This window comes from Acipenser ruthenus, chromosome 9 (assembly GCF_902713425.1).
Source record: "Acipenser ruthenus chromosome 9, fAciRut3.2 maternal haplotype, whole genome shotgun sequence".
NCBI lineage: Eukaryota > Metazoa > Chordata > Actinopteri > Acipenseriformes > Acipenseridae > Acipenser > Acipenser ruthenus.
Window position 1 is genome coordinate 31,797,904 of NC_081197.1, and position 19,355 is coordinate 31,817,258.

The window sequence follows — 19,355 nt, forward strand, 5'->3', positions numbered from 1 at the left end:
AAGCAATTTCACCTGAAATTGAATAACTGTAAAACCTAGTTTTATATCTTGACAGCAAAAAAAAAGATATGACTATATTTAGGAGGAATATTGGTATTGTGGATCCAATTACAGCCATGCAGTCTGCTTGCAAAGTATAAAAATATTTTATAGTTCATTGAATTTTGGTCCACAGGTAATATCAACTTTGCAGAAGTAGACAAAAACGATGTGGCTGGAAAACTGATTAACTGAATGTGTGCAGTTCTTACACTTCGCTTTGTGTCTTACACTGTGATATTCCTTCACTAGGCAATAGCTGCGTGCGTAGGTCTGGCATGTTCTGCCCAGTTTGGAAGGTGGGAAAGGGCGCTGCACTAGCCCCTAGAGGTAGATGCCATTACAGAGTTGTCAGAGGTGGGGACAGAGGCAGCACAAAAGTCATTTTGGGTCAGTCATTTTTTTGTCAGTGCTAAGTATTCATTGACTGGTTTTGGTGGATAATAAAATACATTTGGACCAATTGTGACTTTGTTTAGCGTTTGCTGTCCTCAGCAAGTCAAAATGAAAAAGCAGACACTTGCGCAGATTGATTTTTAAATTTGATTCACAAGTAGGGTTGCCACCCGTTCTGGTTTTGCCTGGATTGTTCTCTTTTTGAGGCAGCTGTCCTGGGAAATCTGTAAGACTTCCCGGGACATTAAATGTCAAAAAGTATATGATTGATTGATTGATTGATTGATTGATTGATTTAGTTATTTATTTATTTATTTTGTGTGAAATGACTCTGGTGTCCCGGTTTTTTGTAAGTCAGAGCTGGGAACCCTATTCACAAATGATGTGGTGACGTTCCAGCGGGCATCCACTGTGATTAATGCTTGTTCGAGCTGTATAAATAAATATTCTTGTATTATTGTTTCTTTTGTCTTTTCTAGGGTACCCGGAAAGGCTTGTTTTACTGATAAAGCCTTGAGGACTGTCACCATTCATACCTTGACGTTAAAAGGTTTTGCCAGTATTGCTGTCCTTTTTGTTTGAGGGCTGATTAAGGTTAAAAATACCACACTGATTTTCTGAGGTCTAGATTCAATTGCACCTTATGAGTGCATTTAGACATCTCTGTACACAAATATCAAAAAAGTAGTCGTCACCTTTGAAAATGTACCCCATTATATGTAATTGATAGTCAGTTCATAGCCAGTTTTCATTTACTGCAGGTACAGTCATTATGTATTTGGCCTTATGGAACCTGCTGGTCTAAATGCCTAAAATAACTGCAATTAATAAACAGCCTGGCATTATATGGGAAATCGCAAAATATTTGCAAGCATGTCGGTAGATTTTTATTTTTATTTATTTATTTATTTTTTTAAAACAGTCCCTGCTCTCTCCTAATCAATTTAAATCTGGTTAATCTAGAGTGTGTATCTCTATGCTGTATCATTTTGCTTCTGGCTTTTACATAATGTGAGAGAAAGAAAAAAAAATTCTGCTTAATCCATTGGGTTCTAGAATTAAGGTTAATTACAGGAATGCTAATGAGATGTTTGAGATTGAAATTGAGGGGGAAAAAAAGTTTTCTGTATTATTCTCACAGCTTCTGTTTATCCATGTTCTTTTTATAGGATAGGTAAAGTGGGTAACAGATAAAATGTGACTCCATGAGTAAGGAAAGATTACATAAGGGATTTATGTTTCCAGCTACAGTGAAAACCCATCAGATTTGCCTCTTTATTCCACTTGAAAATCTTTTTAAAACATAGCACTTTTTATAAAGACAAGCTGTTACGCTTCAGATTCTAGATGTAACACAAGAATGTTGCTTATCAAAACAGGAAAAGTGTCTGCTTGGGTGGAAAGATATTTTTGAGGAGCCATTTTTGGTAGGAGAGTCGGTCTAAAAATGATATGCATACCTTCTTGTTGGATAATCACCTAACTACAGCCTCCCCATACTGTGTATACAGTCCAGCTATACTTGTCTCACACCCAACTTCCTGTAGAGACAGGAAATTAAAGGACAGAATGACATTTACTTTGACCTACCTATACATGATTGAACTTCATGGATTTATTGCCACAGCTATCCCAGTTGTTGCAGGGCCATTCAAATTATGTTTTTGGACATGTTTTTAAACTCTAAAACTATATTAGGAGGAATAAGCAATGAACAAAAGGAAGAGATCTTCTTCTTTTAGAAATACTAAAAGAAACGAAATAAATTCAATGACATTTCAACAAGTCTTCTGACACTTCAGTTATTTTCATTCTTCTTGTTCTCCTTGTTGAATGTTGAAGAGACAAAAACATATATACCGTACCGTGTTTCCATGGACAGCCAACTCGAGTCGACTCGTTTCACGCAGTACACATACATACATTGCTCTATATCACAACATAATCATCTATCTATATATATATATATATATATATATATATATATAGGTTATTGCATCTGACAAAGAAAAGCCTTATACTTGTATTAATGTTTTCAATACTTTTTATTCAATAAAAATGGTGTTCACAAACATTTTTGATTGACATTTAGTGATATAATTTCCTCTCAGCCCGGAGTCAGACTTTAGAATTCAGGCCAGGCCAAGGAGTGAAGTCGGACCAGAGAATCCGAACTCCCGCCCGGATTGGGAGCCAACTGGGGTAAGTTAAAACCATGGAAACGGAGGAGGAGGCAACTCAAGCAGGCACCCAGGTTCTGTAGTCAATGGAAACGTGGTAATAGTAAAAGATCTTCATTATTTTGTTATTATTGTTTTTTCTTGTTGTTTTGACATATTTAAATCACTGCTGTAGGTTGTCACGTTTGGATATATCAAATTAAAACAGAAATTTGAGTATCTGACACTTGTTTAACTTAGCCACTTTTACATTGTATCTTAAAAGGTCTTGGCAACTTTTGTAGATATCATATAGTTATATGGCTAATTTATTCCAACTTGGCTGTTGATGTGCATGTGAAATGTTTAGGTCAGATTTAAGTTAGAATTTTAATAGTTTCACTGATTTTAAAATAGAAAAAGAAAAAAAGTTTATACCAATCTGCAATTAGATCAAAAGGAAAACTCCATCTGCACATGTCTAGTACCTACTGAGCCTAATGAAGCAGGCAGTGTGCTGGTGACATGCCCTATAATGATACACACAGCAGGACAAAGAGAAAAAGACTCCAGAGCACAGTGCACAGAAGAAAAAAATAAGAAAAAAGACATAAATTGTCAGTATCTCAATCGCCCTCACACAAGCTACTGCATGTCTGCCGTCCTGAAGCAGGCTCTTTAAGTCAAAGACTACAGACCCTTCCGTTATTATGCAACGTAAATTTAAGTGGGGGGTTTAGCAGTGGAGTTGGAGTGATCTGGATTTACAATGCAGTTATTGACTTGTTTCAGGAAACCTTGTGGCACGTAGCACCAATATAATTGGCATCTGCTATGCAACATGTGCATCGCGATGCTGCACAAACCTTAGCATGGTTGAAAGTGCAATCGGATTCCAATATACAGAGTGTGGGGTTTATTTGGCTTGCCATTATCTCTATTTGTATAGCACTGCATCTTGCATAGGGTCAGAGTTAGATTTGTATGCTTCAGTGTAGATATCTTTTACTCATCCAAAAACAGTGACATATAACCAAAAAACCACTTAGACACTTAGATTTTCACTTACAGCAATATTGATGAGCAGACACATGTATCTCAAAATGGTGTTTCATGGATCTGCTGCATCTAACTCTGGTGGTCAGCTATGTATAAAATGCCTTGATAAGCCACAGGCATACATCTTGATTGTTAGTTTTCACTTTAAGATCGTTTATATTGAATAATATTTGGGCTTGGAAAGTTGGCTTACAACTCCCATTATAAAATTAAACACATGGCACAGGGGGTTGATTTATCAATTTCTCTGTTGTACATCATTTACCACTGTAATTATGTTCTTAATGTTTGTTTTTTTTTTGTAAAATTGTACCTACACTTAATTACCAACATAGTATTTGTAGCAAGTGGGGGGTGAGGGGGTCTTTGGAGAGTGGCAATTGGAAACCATGTATACCAATTAACCCTGAAGCCAGACTATGCCACTCAAGGTATTACGCCTTCAGAATTTACCAGATCACAAAAGACTCAAGTTTGTTAGAGGGCAATTAAAACATTATACTGGGCAAAGACAAGGAGCATGAAACAAGAGAAAAGTATAACACTATTTATGAAGCACAGCTTCTGTTAAAACATCACATGCATGATTAACATACAGAACTCACAATAGCAGGCAAGTAACAAGAGTAAAATTACAATTAACATCAATGAAATAATCCACAATCAGGTTTCAAAACAGGTAGGCTACAATTATCAACAATGGGATCATTAGAAATTGAATTCAGTGCAAATCCAATTAGCATCAATGTAATTAAAGATTGAATTTCATACAGAGAATTGTACAGTTAAACAAGCAGCTCATAGAATCAGGACAATTGTGGTAAAACAAGTAATTAGTACACTAAAAAATTAAACATAATACTAGAACCAAATAACTAGTACACTCCAAACCACATGAATATCACCCAAAATAATAATAATAATAATAATAATAATAATAATAATTCACCAAAACAAAAATAACCCACAATACAGCAAATCACTCTCCAATAACATTGTTACCAGTATTACTCTCATTCAATAAGAATACAGATTAACATGGGGTAATATAGTAAGCACTGAATTACTCAAGTTCACTCTAACCCAATATAACACCAATCAATCCTTTAAGTAAGCCAAGCTAAGAAAGTGTGCATTTTCCTTCCTAACCAGCAGCGTGCAAGGCTCCGGGAATACAGACGCACACAACTCATTTCAAAACGTTTATTAGCTTAACTCCTATAAGGACTCTCAAATACCACATCAGCCCAAACATTTCACACAGCAGGTACAGGTTGATTACAACCACAGACTGCTTAACAGCCATATACACAGCTTTAACTGCATGAAACAGTTTCGACCAAAAGAAAGTGCAAAACAATTATACTACCTCCATTCACGAGGCATACTCGCAAACAAACATGTGGTGCCAACATTCCCAAAGCCTTGCATCTTCCATGTCACAGTTTACACGGCCCTTTAAATGGTAACGAGGTGAAACGATTTATCCAATTAAATGCAATTAATCAATTACACATTATTTCACTGATGAAACTCACTTAACAGGTAGCACCTGCTACATATTCATTCCCAAATCCTGTTGAGCTGTGCTGATGTTTAAAGAATTTACTTTCAACAACCAACAGTGCAGCAATATGGTTATGTATCCATTATTAATCCATGAAAAATCCAAGAAAACTTGTGGCACATTTTAAGCAATTCCATCATTTGTGTTTCCATCATTAGTCATTAGTGTTTTTACAACTCTTGATTTTCACCTTCAGTTATACATATAGAGTAGACACCATTATATTGTGAAATTGCAAAGTGGAAATGTGTACTCAGAAAACCTCTATTGGTCAATGTGACGGGGTGCTTGGCCCTTATTAATTTATATTTTTGTACTTTTATGATTTATTACTGTTTTTATGTATATATGTGTTTGTTCCTTTTATTATTAATATGAGTTTGCGTTTGTGTGTTTTGGGTCGGCAGTGAGGGGATTAAATTCCTCCCAGCCAAAATACATTTGAGAATGCGGCTGGAGCCTTAATTGAGTAATTGGTAATTATTGAGGGAGTAGAAAGACATATGTATTTCTTATTTTGCAGCATTCACTTGTTAAGGTCATACAGTAATAGGAGTATTGTAACCCATGTTTTATGTCCAGATGCATATTGTATAATGTAGGTACATTAAAATAAAATAATGTATTAGGCCAGTTCAACATGTTTTAAGCTTCTTTCGTCTAAGGTGATGATTAAAGGGATTATTATAACGTAGTCGCGTGTATTGCTGTCTTTTTTTACAGTTTGTGTTTAAAGTGTATGTTTACTACTGCATTCTTGCATGACAGTTTTTTAAATTACCATCTGTCATATATCATTGTGTCGGATGGGGAGGGGGCTTCAAATGACTGTTTGAAAAACTTTTGAATGGTGTTACATATGATATGTACTGTAGTTATAGTTTACTACATGACTGTCCAATCAAGAGGGCCCGAACGTAACTAACTCACTAATTCCTAATCTGGGTTCCCTCATTCTTGACAGAGAAAGTCCTATGTCCTGATGACACCAGTTGTGCTCATACAGGACCTTTCGGTGTTTGAAATACATGTATTACACTTACACCATGTGTTTATGTCTGAAAGATTGGTTAATGAAGTATCTACACATCCGCCAACCCAAGAAACAGATCTTCAGTCAGCATGGTGCTAATCACCACTTATCCCTCTCAAGTCATATTTTATTCAGAAATGTACAGAAGAAAACAGAAATCTTTAAAATACTGTTGAACTTGCATTTCCTTGCACAGAAGCTGCCCATTAATTATACGAGCATCTGCGCCAGAGTGGGATTCAGTAACCTATAAGAGTATGACCAGCTATGCAGGCGGATGAACAAGCTCATTTGTGTACTGGAGAATTCTTCCAGTGTCATTCTGCTGAACATTCAAACTGTACAGCTGCCATGTGTGTGTTTATGAAAAAGCTCCAAACGGCAAGCAGTGTAGCATAAGAGGGCACACTTTGTCTGCCAGTATGGCCCTCACTTTTAAAAAGCTGTGGGTAAGAAGAGAGCATGTATTGTAGCTTACTATGCAAGATGCAGTTAACAATGTCATTGATTATTTCTTGTGGAGGGTTCAGTTTCTGATTCAGTGTTTGTGCAGATTGAAGTGAGTACAGTATGAAAGTCTCCCTTACACTGCTCAGCTCATTGCTAAGGAAAAAAAAAAAAAAAAAAAGCCTGTCTTTCAAAAGAATAATACCATTAAGCGAGGCAGGTAAGTCTTCATGTCACGTGAAACACTCAGTTGGACCTAAATTCTGTTGAACATCTATGGAATGTGCTGAACAAAGTGAGCTTCAATTCCAGCTGATGGTGAGCTACAGGAGAATTTGGTTTATGTTTATTCACTCAGTAGCAGGAGGCAGAACAGTCATTTAAACCTCTCAATGGATTTTATTTATGTATCTATGTGTTCATTATTGAACCAGGAATAGACCCGTTGAGACCGAGGCCTCATTTACAAAAGTGTCCTGGCAAGATGACCAGAAACAGACAGCAGATCATTAAAAACATCACTATAAACGACAATATCTGGGATTCAATCTGGGATCACAAGTGTTTACACTTTGATAATTCTTGGAACCTCCTCATTAAAATTAATGTTATCTTAGTCATTGTTCTTTGTTTAGCTGATGCATCTGTGTTGTTCATCTGATGCGCTATCACATCCTGAATACTCTGGTCCAGACTATTCCATGCCATAGGGGTGCTGTAACTAAATGGTGATTGGACAACACAGGGCCTTCTCCAAGGCACTTGATAAATAAGTGTAAGACTAGATTGTAAACTCTATTTATCCTGTAACATCGAGCCTTGGTAACCTGGCAACAAACCTATTGCAGTTTTACACACAAAGATACCCGGTATAATTGCCTTCTACAAGTTAAAGATATCCAATTTAAAGTAGCCAGTAACTGGCAGTGATGGGTTTGAGGGTGGCATTGTAATACAAATCTGGCTGCTTTGCTCATTAGGCGATCCAACTTCTCAGCAGAGGCATGTAAAAATAATCAAATAAGGGAAAAATACAGCTCTTAATAACTGTGTGTCAGTCTTTCTAAAGGCAAGGATCAGTACTCTGTATTCAGTCTATTATATAAAAAAAAAAAAGGTGGGCTCCGTTAAATAGTAAAAAAGGTCCACACTTAATAACAGGGGAGAGGGGGGGCGGTTATGGATATGGGCACCTATTTTTACACTTCCTCATGATGAGTCATAGACAGACAGGCATTAGTCAGGCAATGTGAAATCTAAGTTTTTAGTTAATAAAGTGGCATTCCCTTAAGGAATCTGACTTAATAACTTTTTTCTCCATTTCCACAGTCAATTATGAGGCTCGTATACAGATAGAAAGGCAGCTTCTTTCTTTATACAGTGTGATGCATCCGTGTAAGCAGCGCTCCAGATAATGGTTTGGGTCATTGAATAATTTACTCTCCAATTTAGACACAGTGTAAGTAAAATGTATTTTGGGTGAGTAAAATGTAACATTACTTTCTGGAAAAGCTTATGAATAAAGCTACAGTATTAATCCTTCACTTTGCATAAGCAGTAAAATGATATTACAAGTTTCACTCTCAATCAAGTTTCATTGATTGAGACACATAGGGAAATAATAGAACAAAGAGGGTGAGAGTCCCATAATACCAGGACTTTACCCAGAGCCAACAAGCCTTTTCAAACAGGCATATATTACTGTACTTCAGAAAATCCCCAAATATAGTGCATCAGTTTATATTTTCTGTGTTGGAAATCACACTATCTGTAGACACTGCCCTCCAGTCCCAACACCTTTAATTTTAGAAAATAGAAACATAAATAGGGGTACTTTTAGGAATCGGATAAACATTAACAGAAACAAAGTTTTGAATAATGAATCACATTGACCGCCCACCACTAATGATTCAATTTGCCAAGCCAGTTTTGATTACTTATTGATCTGACCTAGTTTCTAATTAAAATCCTCATGTTGCAGGAATACTTTTGTTTTGTATTATTGATTGATTGATTGCGTGTTTAAAAAAAAATGTACATCATATTATCCCTGTACTGTTTGTATTATTTTTGTTTACGCCATAAAATTACCAGTCAATGGTAGCCTATTTAGTTTGTAAAAAAATTAAATGTTTTGTGAACTTGGTAACAAAAAAAAAAGAAATTGAACCATGAAAATACATTTTAACAATGAAACAGCAGGAATCTGATTTTTAGAAGAACTCTTTGATTAATGTAATGTTTCATATTAATAGTCAATTGTTACATATGCTGGTAGTTTGTGGTAAATATACTGTAGGCCTTTCTTTAAAAGTCTCCAAGAACATAAAAATGTGACAGCATTCCCTTGCCAGCCCAAAGCCAGTAGAGGTTATACAGTGTGCTCTCGCTCTTCAAGTTGGCATTGATTTTATGTTTAGTTTTGTCTTGAAAGAGACACAGAGCTTAGAGCAGTATGTGGAAACCGCAAAAGCAGCTGTGTGCTGCTGTTTATTTTTTCCCCAAATTACAGCACTGTGTTAACTTGGGATTTGTTTTAGCCCTGGTCTTTAGCGTAAGCCCTTGTTGTTGCCTTAAATTTATTAAATTTAGACAAATGTTTCCACTAGAGTTTTTTTTTATTTTGTCTGCCTTTAAATTAAGACTGAAAACCGTAAAGAAAAATAAATGCATAATCTCTCAATCTGTAAACCACAACTATGAAATGTAGCATTGTTTCTGTAGCTCCTTTGTTATGTGAAATTGACTTCTGAAATGATTCATCCAGTGAATAAAAATATGCATCTGATTCCTTGCCCCAGCCTCATTTCTCAAATGGGCAATGCAGATGTTAGCAGGTAGTTTGAAGGGAGAACATACAGGGTCAAGGGATGTGGGGCCAGAGCACCTCTGCCCTGATAGATGGATGGAGCCATCAGCCAGGGAGACTTTCTCAGCAGTGTGAGGACTGACTGTGTGTGTGTGTGTGTGTGTGTGTGTGTGCTTAATTAAATTATTATATTTGTATTTTCATTCCAGGTGAGTTTTTGTCACTTTAAAATGTTATATTGTCTATCAAACTATGATGCACTATATCATAGATAATGAAATCTCTAACTATTAACTGTGACTGTACACACCCTAATGCCTTGAACTAAGGCTTGTATGCAACACAGGTAGAATCAAGGAATCAGCCATAACCTTTTATTTTCATTTTTAGACTAATACAGTGCAGTATATGTTGTGAGATCAAATGTGCAGGTATGTGTGGTGAGGACAGATATACTGTAGTCTTGACAAATTGTACATGCATTTTTATTTTTATCATCCTTTACCATCCTTTAAAATACTTAGTTATTCTTTTCTAAAAGGCAGTACTACACTTTACTAAGCTTTTACCACATAAACCCATATGAATTAAAAAATGTTAAGGATTTATTTTAATCTATGTGTGTATCAGGGACATGTCCTAGACATAATAATACTCTTGTGTTACCCTTAGTGATTCCTTTAGCTTATCTTATTTTCAAAATGTTCTGTTCCTCTCCATCTACCTCTCTGGTTTCTGCTCACCGTGTAAATGTAATGCAATCAAATATTTTACAGATAGCAGCTTTTCTTGATAGCATTACTGGATTTAAAGGCAGGTGTGCCCTCTTGTGGACTGACAGAGCTATAGTTTCATATTTTGCTTAAGTTCGTATTGAAGCCACTTTCCAACATGCAAAACAATTGGGTAGCTACCAGATATTATATGCAAGACAAAGCGAAAATAAGATAAGTACAGTAGCTTCAAAATGACAGAATACCTTTGTTTGTTTGTTTGTTTGTTTGTTTGTATTTTACCAAAAGTAATTATTGCTGCTGCCTCTTTCAGTCTGTTATTGCGGTTTAGTTTTAAATATAACTGAAGCTGGCTGGATGAATAGTTTTGTTAATTCAGCACCCAACACTGTTTTTACTGGTGTTTTCCACAGCAAACAAACACATGTTATAAGTACCCATCTAATTGCATATATACTGTATTTTAAAACGAAACACATAGAATGCACCAGGGAGTTTTAAAACACGGCCTTCTATGTAACACTGTGCATTTTGATTGATTATTTACATGTATTCATATTTTGTGTTTCAGGAACTTCTATTACATCACAATGTTGAGAGATCCAGTGTCGCGTTTCCTGAGCGAATGGAAACATGTCCAGAGAGGGGCGACGTGGAAGACATCCCTGCACATGTGCGACGGCAGATCCCCCACGCAGGATGAGCTGCCCACCTGTTACCTAGGTGACGACTGGTCAGGGGTGACCCTGCAGGAGTTCATGGACTGTATCTACAATCTGGCCAACAACCGGCAGGTGCGCATGCTGGCAGACCTCAGCCTGGTGGGCTGCTACAACCTCTCGTCCATGAACGAAAGCGAGCGGAACGAGATCCTTCTCCGCAGCGCCAAAGACAACCTCAAGAACATGGCCTTCTTCGGACTGACGGAGTACCAGCGCAAGACTCAGTACCTCTTCGAGAGGACCTTCAACCTGAAGTTCATCTCACCCTTCACGCAGCTGAACAGCACGAGGGCCGCCAATGTGGACATCGAGTGGCCGACGCGGCGCCGCATCGAGGAGCTGAACTTCCTGGACATGCAGCTCTACGAGTACGCCAAGGACCTCTTCCTGCAGCGCTTTCAGTTCACCCGGCAGAGAGAGCGTCAGCTGGAGAGGCAGAGGAGAAGGGAGGAGCGCCAGCTGCTCCGTGCACAGAAAGCGCAGCGCTACAGGCAGCAGGCTGACGACAGTGTCACCACAGAGGACTACACGGGCCAAGTGGTGAGATGGTGACAGCTTGTGCCTCAACCATCAAAACGGTCTTTAAAATATAACTGAAGAATTAACAACATTTGTTTTAAGCTCTTAAGTGTGACATTTTATATATTGTTATCATTCACATGAAACTGCCGAGGCTGTGGTTAACACAGCTACCCTGCCTTTTGAGTACCCTTTCGTGTCTTAACTTAAAAAATAGATCTACAATATACTTGTGTGACCTTCCCCCTGCTTACTACTGTAGTTAATCACTATTATGTAGATTGTGAAGACTATGTATAGACAGGAAATTAAGCGTAAGGTGACATTCAGAAAAAGAGGAGTTTCAAGCCAATGGCTGGTGATTGCTATTGCTCACCATGTGAAAAATGATTTGGTTCTTACAGTATGCTGTTAGTGTGATTTTATTTTTATTTGTATGCAATATGTAAGTGGCTTAACAAACTTGGCCATGTAATATAAGATGCAGTAGCATCATAAGGAAATCTTATCAGAAGTTTTTTTTTATTTTTTATTTCAGTTTGATTCTCTGACCTGCATCTTTACGGATGTATAAGGTGTTTGCGTTTAGAGTCTTTATTATCTGTTCCATAGCACCCCTTTTTTTTTTTTTTTTTTTCAGTAACCGAAGATTAATGGACATCATGCTGGTCTGAAGCAAGTTTCTGGCACTTTTTCACACTGCAGTAACCTGATCTTTCAATTGATCAGTTGATTTATAACTCGCATCTAGTCTTGTTTAGAAGGGCTGCTAGCTGCTCAGAAATGACAGGCTGCAGTTTTACACCAATGTTGTTTTTTCGTAGGCAGTAGGTCTGAACTTTTATTTTCAGTTGATTAAATGTTAAGGCCGTATTCCGTGTAAAATGAAATCCCTTGGAAAACTGTCGAGTATTATTACAGGGATTGCAGTTTTATTTTATTTCTTTAAAAAAAAAAGTTATTTAGAGCAATTATAACATACACGGTTACAGCTAAATTGAATGCATTTCCTCAAAGTACTTTGTATTCTCTAAAGCATACTACCATTGTACTGTATTGATTTATTTATTACACACACATGCACACACACATAGATAGATAGATAGATAGATAGATAGATAGATAGATATATACTTGCATCCCCGTAAAGACACCTCTTCCATCCTGTTATGTAATTCTATAGCATTTTCTAAAGGATTGGTCTTTGCAGTTGTCCTGCAAATCACAGAATAATGTGGATAATAATGACGACCCATTCTCTGAATATGTCAAAGAAGGTTACACAAGGCAGTTATAGGATTGACCAGACAAGCAAATCAGGCTTGGTATTTGTATTTATTCCTGCATGTGAAACATTGATGACGTTATGAGATCTCTGGAACATAACAGAGCTCAATCAATTTCAAAATGAAGCATTTCAAAATCGGGGGAATTTGACACCAAACTAAGAATAACATGCTGTAGCTGTCTCCTAAAATATGTTAACCAAGTCTGTCAAGAATATATAGAGATGAATAAGGTACCCAAGGCTTCAACGTTGCTGAACGTAGGTGGGCATGGCTTACTGCACTCTTTGGTTTGCTGCATTCTGGTTATCAACATGCTTCCATTGTCTTGGTCACAGTTGAGGACTAAACTGAAAAGATTAATGGAATGTAGTGAGCTGTCTCCACAATGAGCTCTGAATAAAGAAGGAGCATGTTTATTGTTTAAAAAAACATAATCAAAGTTGTCCGTGTACATAAATGAAATAAACCGAATCCAAGGGGAACTGCCGGTCAAACTGTCTCTATCATTCAGTGTAAAGTCTAGGAGAACAGAATCAAACAGTTTGAATTAAAGCCCAAACTCGCAGAGTACTGGTCTTTCAGCTTTTAAAAGGACCGGTTAAGGAAAAAGCATCTCAGCAATGTCTTCTCCCAAAGCATCCTAAAAACTGCTGTGTTCATTATTGAAGGGAGTGTAGCTCATCAGCTGAGCCTTGCAGGCTGGTTAGAGCTAAAATCAATTTTGATCATGTGTGTGGGGAAAGAGGAGTTTCTGTGTGCATTGAGTAAACCGATAGACCTCAAAAATATGCACAGATTTAAAATGGCTTACGAAAACCAAGCAAAATTTCGCTTCATGAAGTCGAATGAAACCTGCTGGATAATGTTTAATTACATACCGCTTTGTAGTTTTCCATATACCTCACCAAAAAGCTGACAAAAAATGTGACATATTGAAATCTAACATGAAATACTTTTTTTTTATAGCATGTTGTTAAATAAAAGATCTAACTTATGTTCATATAGTTTTTTATTTTTAATTATGTCTCAATCCTAAAATTCTAGGTGATGTAAAACTTTTGCTCATAACTGTATTTTCAGTAGTTTCAGGGCAACCCCACCCCACCAAATCCAAAGAATATGTGAAGGCTGACTGGAAAATGATTTGGCATCAAACCTGCTTGGTTTGAGGGAGCACAACCTGGCCATTTGGATGAGGTAGAAGACCCCCATAGTGATTGTATTTAGGATAAGTTCCTGGCAGAGATGGAGAGGTGGAGGGATGTGAATGAATCTGACGCGTGAGTATTTTGATAAGTTACGGTTAGATGATATAATCCGTAGGGGCCGTCCCTACTCTCGAACTTCAGTTTTATTAAACTTCATTATATATGTGTGTGTGATAAAATACAGATTTTAATTGGCTGCCTATGGTGTTATTAAATGGTGTTACTAAAATGAATTGCATTAGTAATTTCATGAAACAGCATATTCATACTGTTTCTCAGGATAGCTTTTGTTTACAAAACTGGAAGGGTTTTTACTTTATAATTATTTTTTAAACTTGGCTTATGCTGAGAAAAATCTCACTGTTGTATCTGCAAGGTATATAGGGTGCTTTTAATTAGGACCAATCCTGTTTTCTTTATGTGCAGTTAGGCTTTTCGATGAACTGCCTACTCGGAGGGAAATGATATGCCTACAGATCGATTTCTGTTTAATGATAAGAGTGTATGGGTGTTAAGGTACTAATTTTGAATGTGTGAAATTGTATGTTCCTCTTTTAATTATTGTATTGTAAAAAGGGAAGTTCTTAATGCTATTTGACATTGCTAATTTTCAGTGGTTTTTCTGTCAAATCTGCAAATGCTGATTGAATACTATGAATGATTATTATAAATAAATGCCTAGAACAAATAGCCTTACTGTCTGCTGTAATTTGAATTCACTTAAATCTTAGTTCACATTTACACTGAATATTAGTAGGCACAGTTAGTTTCAGGATTTTTTTTTTTTTTAGCCTTATTGCTGGTATTTAAAAAACACGTCAGTGCATCACAAACATATAAAGGTCCTGCAATGGGTCATAATGACCAGATTGTCAAGCTAACCAGGGAATAATACAGCATTGGACAAAACGAGTTTGTGTGACTGGGTTCCAGCAGGACTAATGTCAGTAATGCAAATGGTATCCATGGCATGTAATCTGTCTGTAATATAGTAACTTGACAACCGATTAGCAGATGATTCAGTATACTGTTCAATACAAGACTGCACACATTACTGATGACTATGTGTAAAACGATTAATAGTATTAGTGTTTCTGGAGAACAGACATCACAAAAAGTCAACATTGGCGATTTTCTTTAATTTTCACATTGCACATTCAGACAAAATAGTGCTGCCCTTTATAAGGTAGAAGTCATTATGATTGTGGTTCTCATTTGCCCCACAATGCCATTCCAGTAGCACTTTCATTATCTTCATGACTTCCGACTAAATATTTATCAACAGGAAGCACTGTATTTTAAAGTGAGTATATTTATTTTATTTGGAATATATATGTGTGTGTGGAGAACCCATTTCCTGACCAGAGAATACATTGACTAACAATAGAATACTGCCATCTATCATTATTGTAATGTTAAGTTAATGAAGGTCCTGCCTGAAGACTCAAGAGGAATGACCAGCCATGCAAATCATCATTATTTTTATTCTAACAAGCAGAATATTTATAGCATGAGGTTTTTCTAAGTTAAAAAAAGCAAAGAAAAAAAACAGCTCTAACATCCCTGGTTGATCTCCAGCAGCTTGCTTTCTCATCATATTCATCTTTCTCCTTTTTCTCCAAGAAAAGAATCCAGGGTTGAAATATTGACACCCGTACTTCATTATAAAGTATACATGTTTGATAGAAGATTAGTATTAAAAGTGCCCACAATTAGGACTCTGAATCATTGTACCGTAAAGCCATTGGAAATATTTGAGAAATGAGAAGTCGCTCCTTGATCTGTGGACTACAGATGTTTGAATTAATATTGGAAACATTTTATATTTGTTAGTGCCTGTAACAGGGCGAGGTGCCCTGTACATTTGATTTGTTTATTTTATTTTAGAATGGAGTCCCCCTCCGCCCCTGTGCAGTGTATTTTGTATTTGTTTTGTATTATGATTTATTTATGGTAATTTGTGACGGCGTGCCGCCGTGTTATTATTTTGTTTATTTTTAAAACGTGTCCTGGCAGAGGCGAGATGGGTGCTCGTCCTCTGCCAGGAATAATTAAACTTGTGCAGAAGGTGGCCATCTCCCGAATTAATTAGGTGATTTAATTTGTTGCTAATCGGGAGATGGTCACCTGTTATAAAAAGCCTACAGCTCTCCAACTCGAGGGGGGTGTTGCAAGGAGAGAGGAGCGAGAGTGGAGAGACGGCGATTGAAGAGCAAAAACGAAACTAAACTTAAAACTCCAGGAACAGTGAAGGCATTTGCTCAGCCTGACCTGGGTTTTGTTATTTATTTTGTGTTCGTGAGTTTGTTTTGTTTAACCCTTTTATTTTGCTCTGTGAGCACGTGTGTTTTTGGTTTAAATATTTTATTTATTTTGTTAGTAATAAAAACGGCAGCCAGCCGATTCTTTCTTTTACCTGCAGTACTCCCTGGTGTTTATTTTTCCCTTCCTGCTTCTGCCTGACGTCAGACCACCAGTCACCCTGTCACAGTGCCCCTTTGCCATTTCCTAATCAAATATGCAGTGTAGGCTTTGAATATCCCCTTTTAACTGATAAATGACTTTGATAAAAAGGCTTAATGACTAATTGGATTTTGAAAACATGTTCAGAAGCTTGTTTTCTTTTTATTATTGCACAACAATATCACATTGATGCATTCCTCCAGGCTAAAGAGCAAGAGCATTAAATACATATATTCTCATAGTCTTATTTTAGCATGATATATAATTGCCCTTTTTTCAGTGAAGGGCACAAAAATATACACAAAAAACAAGTGGACAATGTAATGATATCAGTAGCTTGGCAGACTACTGTAGCTTTAAGAACGCTAAGGCGTGACTCCTCCCAAGCTGTGTGTAAGTTAACGTGAGTTCAGTTATTAAAGAATTATACTAAGAAGCAGCATGGTTGTGTGCGTAGTGAGTTATTACAAAGAAGTTTAAAAAAAAAAATGAAAATGGAAGATGAAACGAAAAGATAGCAACTTAAGCAGTTAACTCACTAAAAAAAAAACCTGAAAGACGTTAGACGGCAAGAAAGAAAATGCTGTCTCTCAAACCACGGGTTCTCTCAAATTTGAAGGGAATGTTTCAGAAAATTGGAAAAGCTGGTTGCAAAGATTTCACATTTTTGTTAATGCTTCGGGACTGAAAGATAAACCTTCGGAAACACAAGCTGCCGCTCTGCTTCACATTGCAGGCGATGACGCAGTTAGAATTTACAATTCTTTTCAGTGGGAAACAGAGGAAGACAAAGAAAAAGTCGATAAGGTCATTGAAAAATTTCAACAGTACTGTAACCCAAGGAAGAATTTAACATGGGAGAGACATATTTTCTTCTCGAGAGATCAGAAAGCCTGTGAGTCAATTGATCTATATGTTACTGAATTAAAAAACAGAGCAGCAACGTGCGAGTTTGGAGCTCTTACGAACAGTCTAATTAAAGACAGAATAGTTGGTGGAATTTTAAGTAAAAATATGAGAGCTAGACTACTCCGAGAACCAGATTTAACTCTTCTACAACCCGTAAATATATGTAGACCAGCTGAAGCAACCGAGTCGCAGCTCAGCGCGTTCAAAAAACTGAACAAGCTGAAGTACACGCTATGGCAAGTAAAACTTGGTTTCGATCTAATGATGTCAGATACAAGAAGATGACCAAAAGTACTGGTGTAATAGCCTGTGGAAGATGTGGCAATAATCACACCAGCAAGCAGAAATGCCCGGCACAAGGAGTCATTTGTAGAGCTTGCAGTAAACCAAATCACTTTGCAAAGGTTTGCCGCACCACGTAGTACTACACTAAACAAAAAAAAACACCAAATAAAGTACATGAGCATACAGTAAAACACAGTACAAGTAAAAATGAGAGCTTTTCCAGTTCTACTGAAGAAGAAGAAACAGATTACTTTGTTGGAGTACTGGAAAATGGTTAAAAAAACTGTGAACAAAAATGGACAGTGACGCTCACAATAATTGACAAGCCTACTATGTTTAAGATTGACACAGGAGCTGAATGCAACGTGATCAGCGCGACTGTTTTTAAAACGGTAACAGAAACACCTATGCAAAAGACAAAAACAAAAATCGTCACATATAGAGGTAGCAAACTGAATTCCAGTGGAAAAAATACATTAGCATGCTTATATAAAGGCAAATTCAAGCTAATAGATTTTGAGATACTAGACCAAGATGTTTCCAATGTGCTAGGTTTAGACACCTGTTGATCTCAACCTAGTAAAGATAGTTCACACAGTAACAAAGGAAGCAAATATGCACAAGATGCTCAAAAGCTATGAAGATGTGTTTCAGGGTCTTGGATGCATTAAAGGTGTAGTACACCGCATAATAGGAGATCACACTTAACACTTGAAATGTATTTGCTTACGATTGTAAGTCACCCTGGATAAGGGCGTCTGCTAAGAAATAAATAATAATAATAATAATCCAACAGTAACTCCTGTAGTAAATCCACCAAGAAAGGTTCCAATAGCACTTCGAGACAAGATCAAAGCAGAACTTGACCCTATGGTACGAGATGATGTCATTGAGCGAGTCATTGAGCCAACTGATTGAGTGAATAGCATGGTCACTGTAGTAAAGCCACACAAAATCAGACTCTGTTTGGATCCAAGAAACCTCAATAAAGCTGTTAAACGAGAACGATGCCCCATGAAAACCATTGAAGATGTAGTTTCAAGAATGTCAAAAGCAAAACTGTTCTCTGTTCTTGATGCAAGCCAAGGGTTTTGTCAAGTGCCATTAGATAAGGACAGTGCAAAGCTCTACACTTTTAATACTCCATTTGGCAGGTACATGTTTAAAAGACTACCTTTTGGCATTGCTTCTGCTCCTGAAGTTTTTCAGAGTATTATGACCCAGATATTTGATGACATTGAAGGTGTTGAAGTAATTGTAGATGATTTACTCATCTGGGGTGAAGATGATGCACAGCACAATGAACGTTTGTGCAAAGTTTTTCAGCGTGTCAGAGAAAAGAACATAAAACTAAATAAAGCAAAATGTCAAATGGGACTGACTGAAATCAGTTATGTAGGACATATCTTGAGTGAACATGGACTAAAGCCAGATCCAAAAAAGGTGTAAGCTATTTTTCAGATGGAGACACCTCAAGACAAGGAAGGCCTACAGAGATTCCTGGGTATGATTACTTACCTTGGTAAGTTCATACCAAACTTGTCACAGATCAGCACACCACTGAGAGTCCTCCTTGAGAAAAACACTGAATGGCATTGGGAAGACAAACAGCAACAGAGTTTTGACAAGCTAAAACAGCTAGTTACACAAGCACCAGTACTTAAGTACTTTGATGCAGCTGTACCGGTAAAGTTATCTGTGGATGCAAGTTCACATG

The 19,355-nt window shown here is 37.0% G+C and overlaps 1 protein-coding gene across 1 annotated transcript in view; it reads left to right on the plus strand.

The window, feature by feature from the left end:
• Nucleotides 1-13,767, plus strand: part of LOC117972860 (heparan-sulfate 6-O-sulfotransferase 3-B-like) — a 120,758-nt gene extending 106,991 nt beyond the window's left edge. Inside the window, exon 2 of the mRNA XM_059029829.1 lies at nucleotides 10,815-13,767. Within this exon, the coding sequence (XP_058885812.1) occupies nucleotides 10,815-11,517 (703 nt within the window). The 3' untranslated portion in view covers nucleotides 11,518-13,767. The remainder of the gene's footprint in view (nucleotides 1-10,814) is intronic.
• Nucleotides 13,768-19,355: the final 5,588 nt, after the last annotated feature.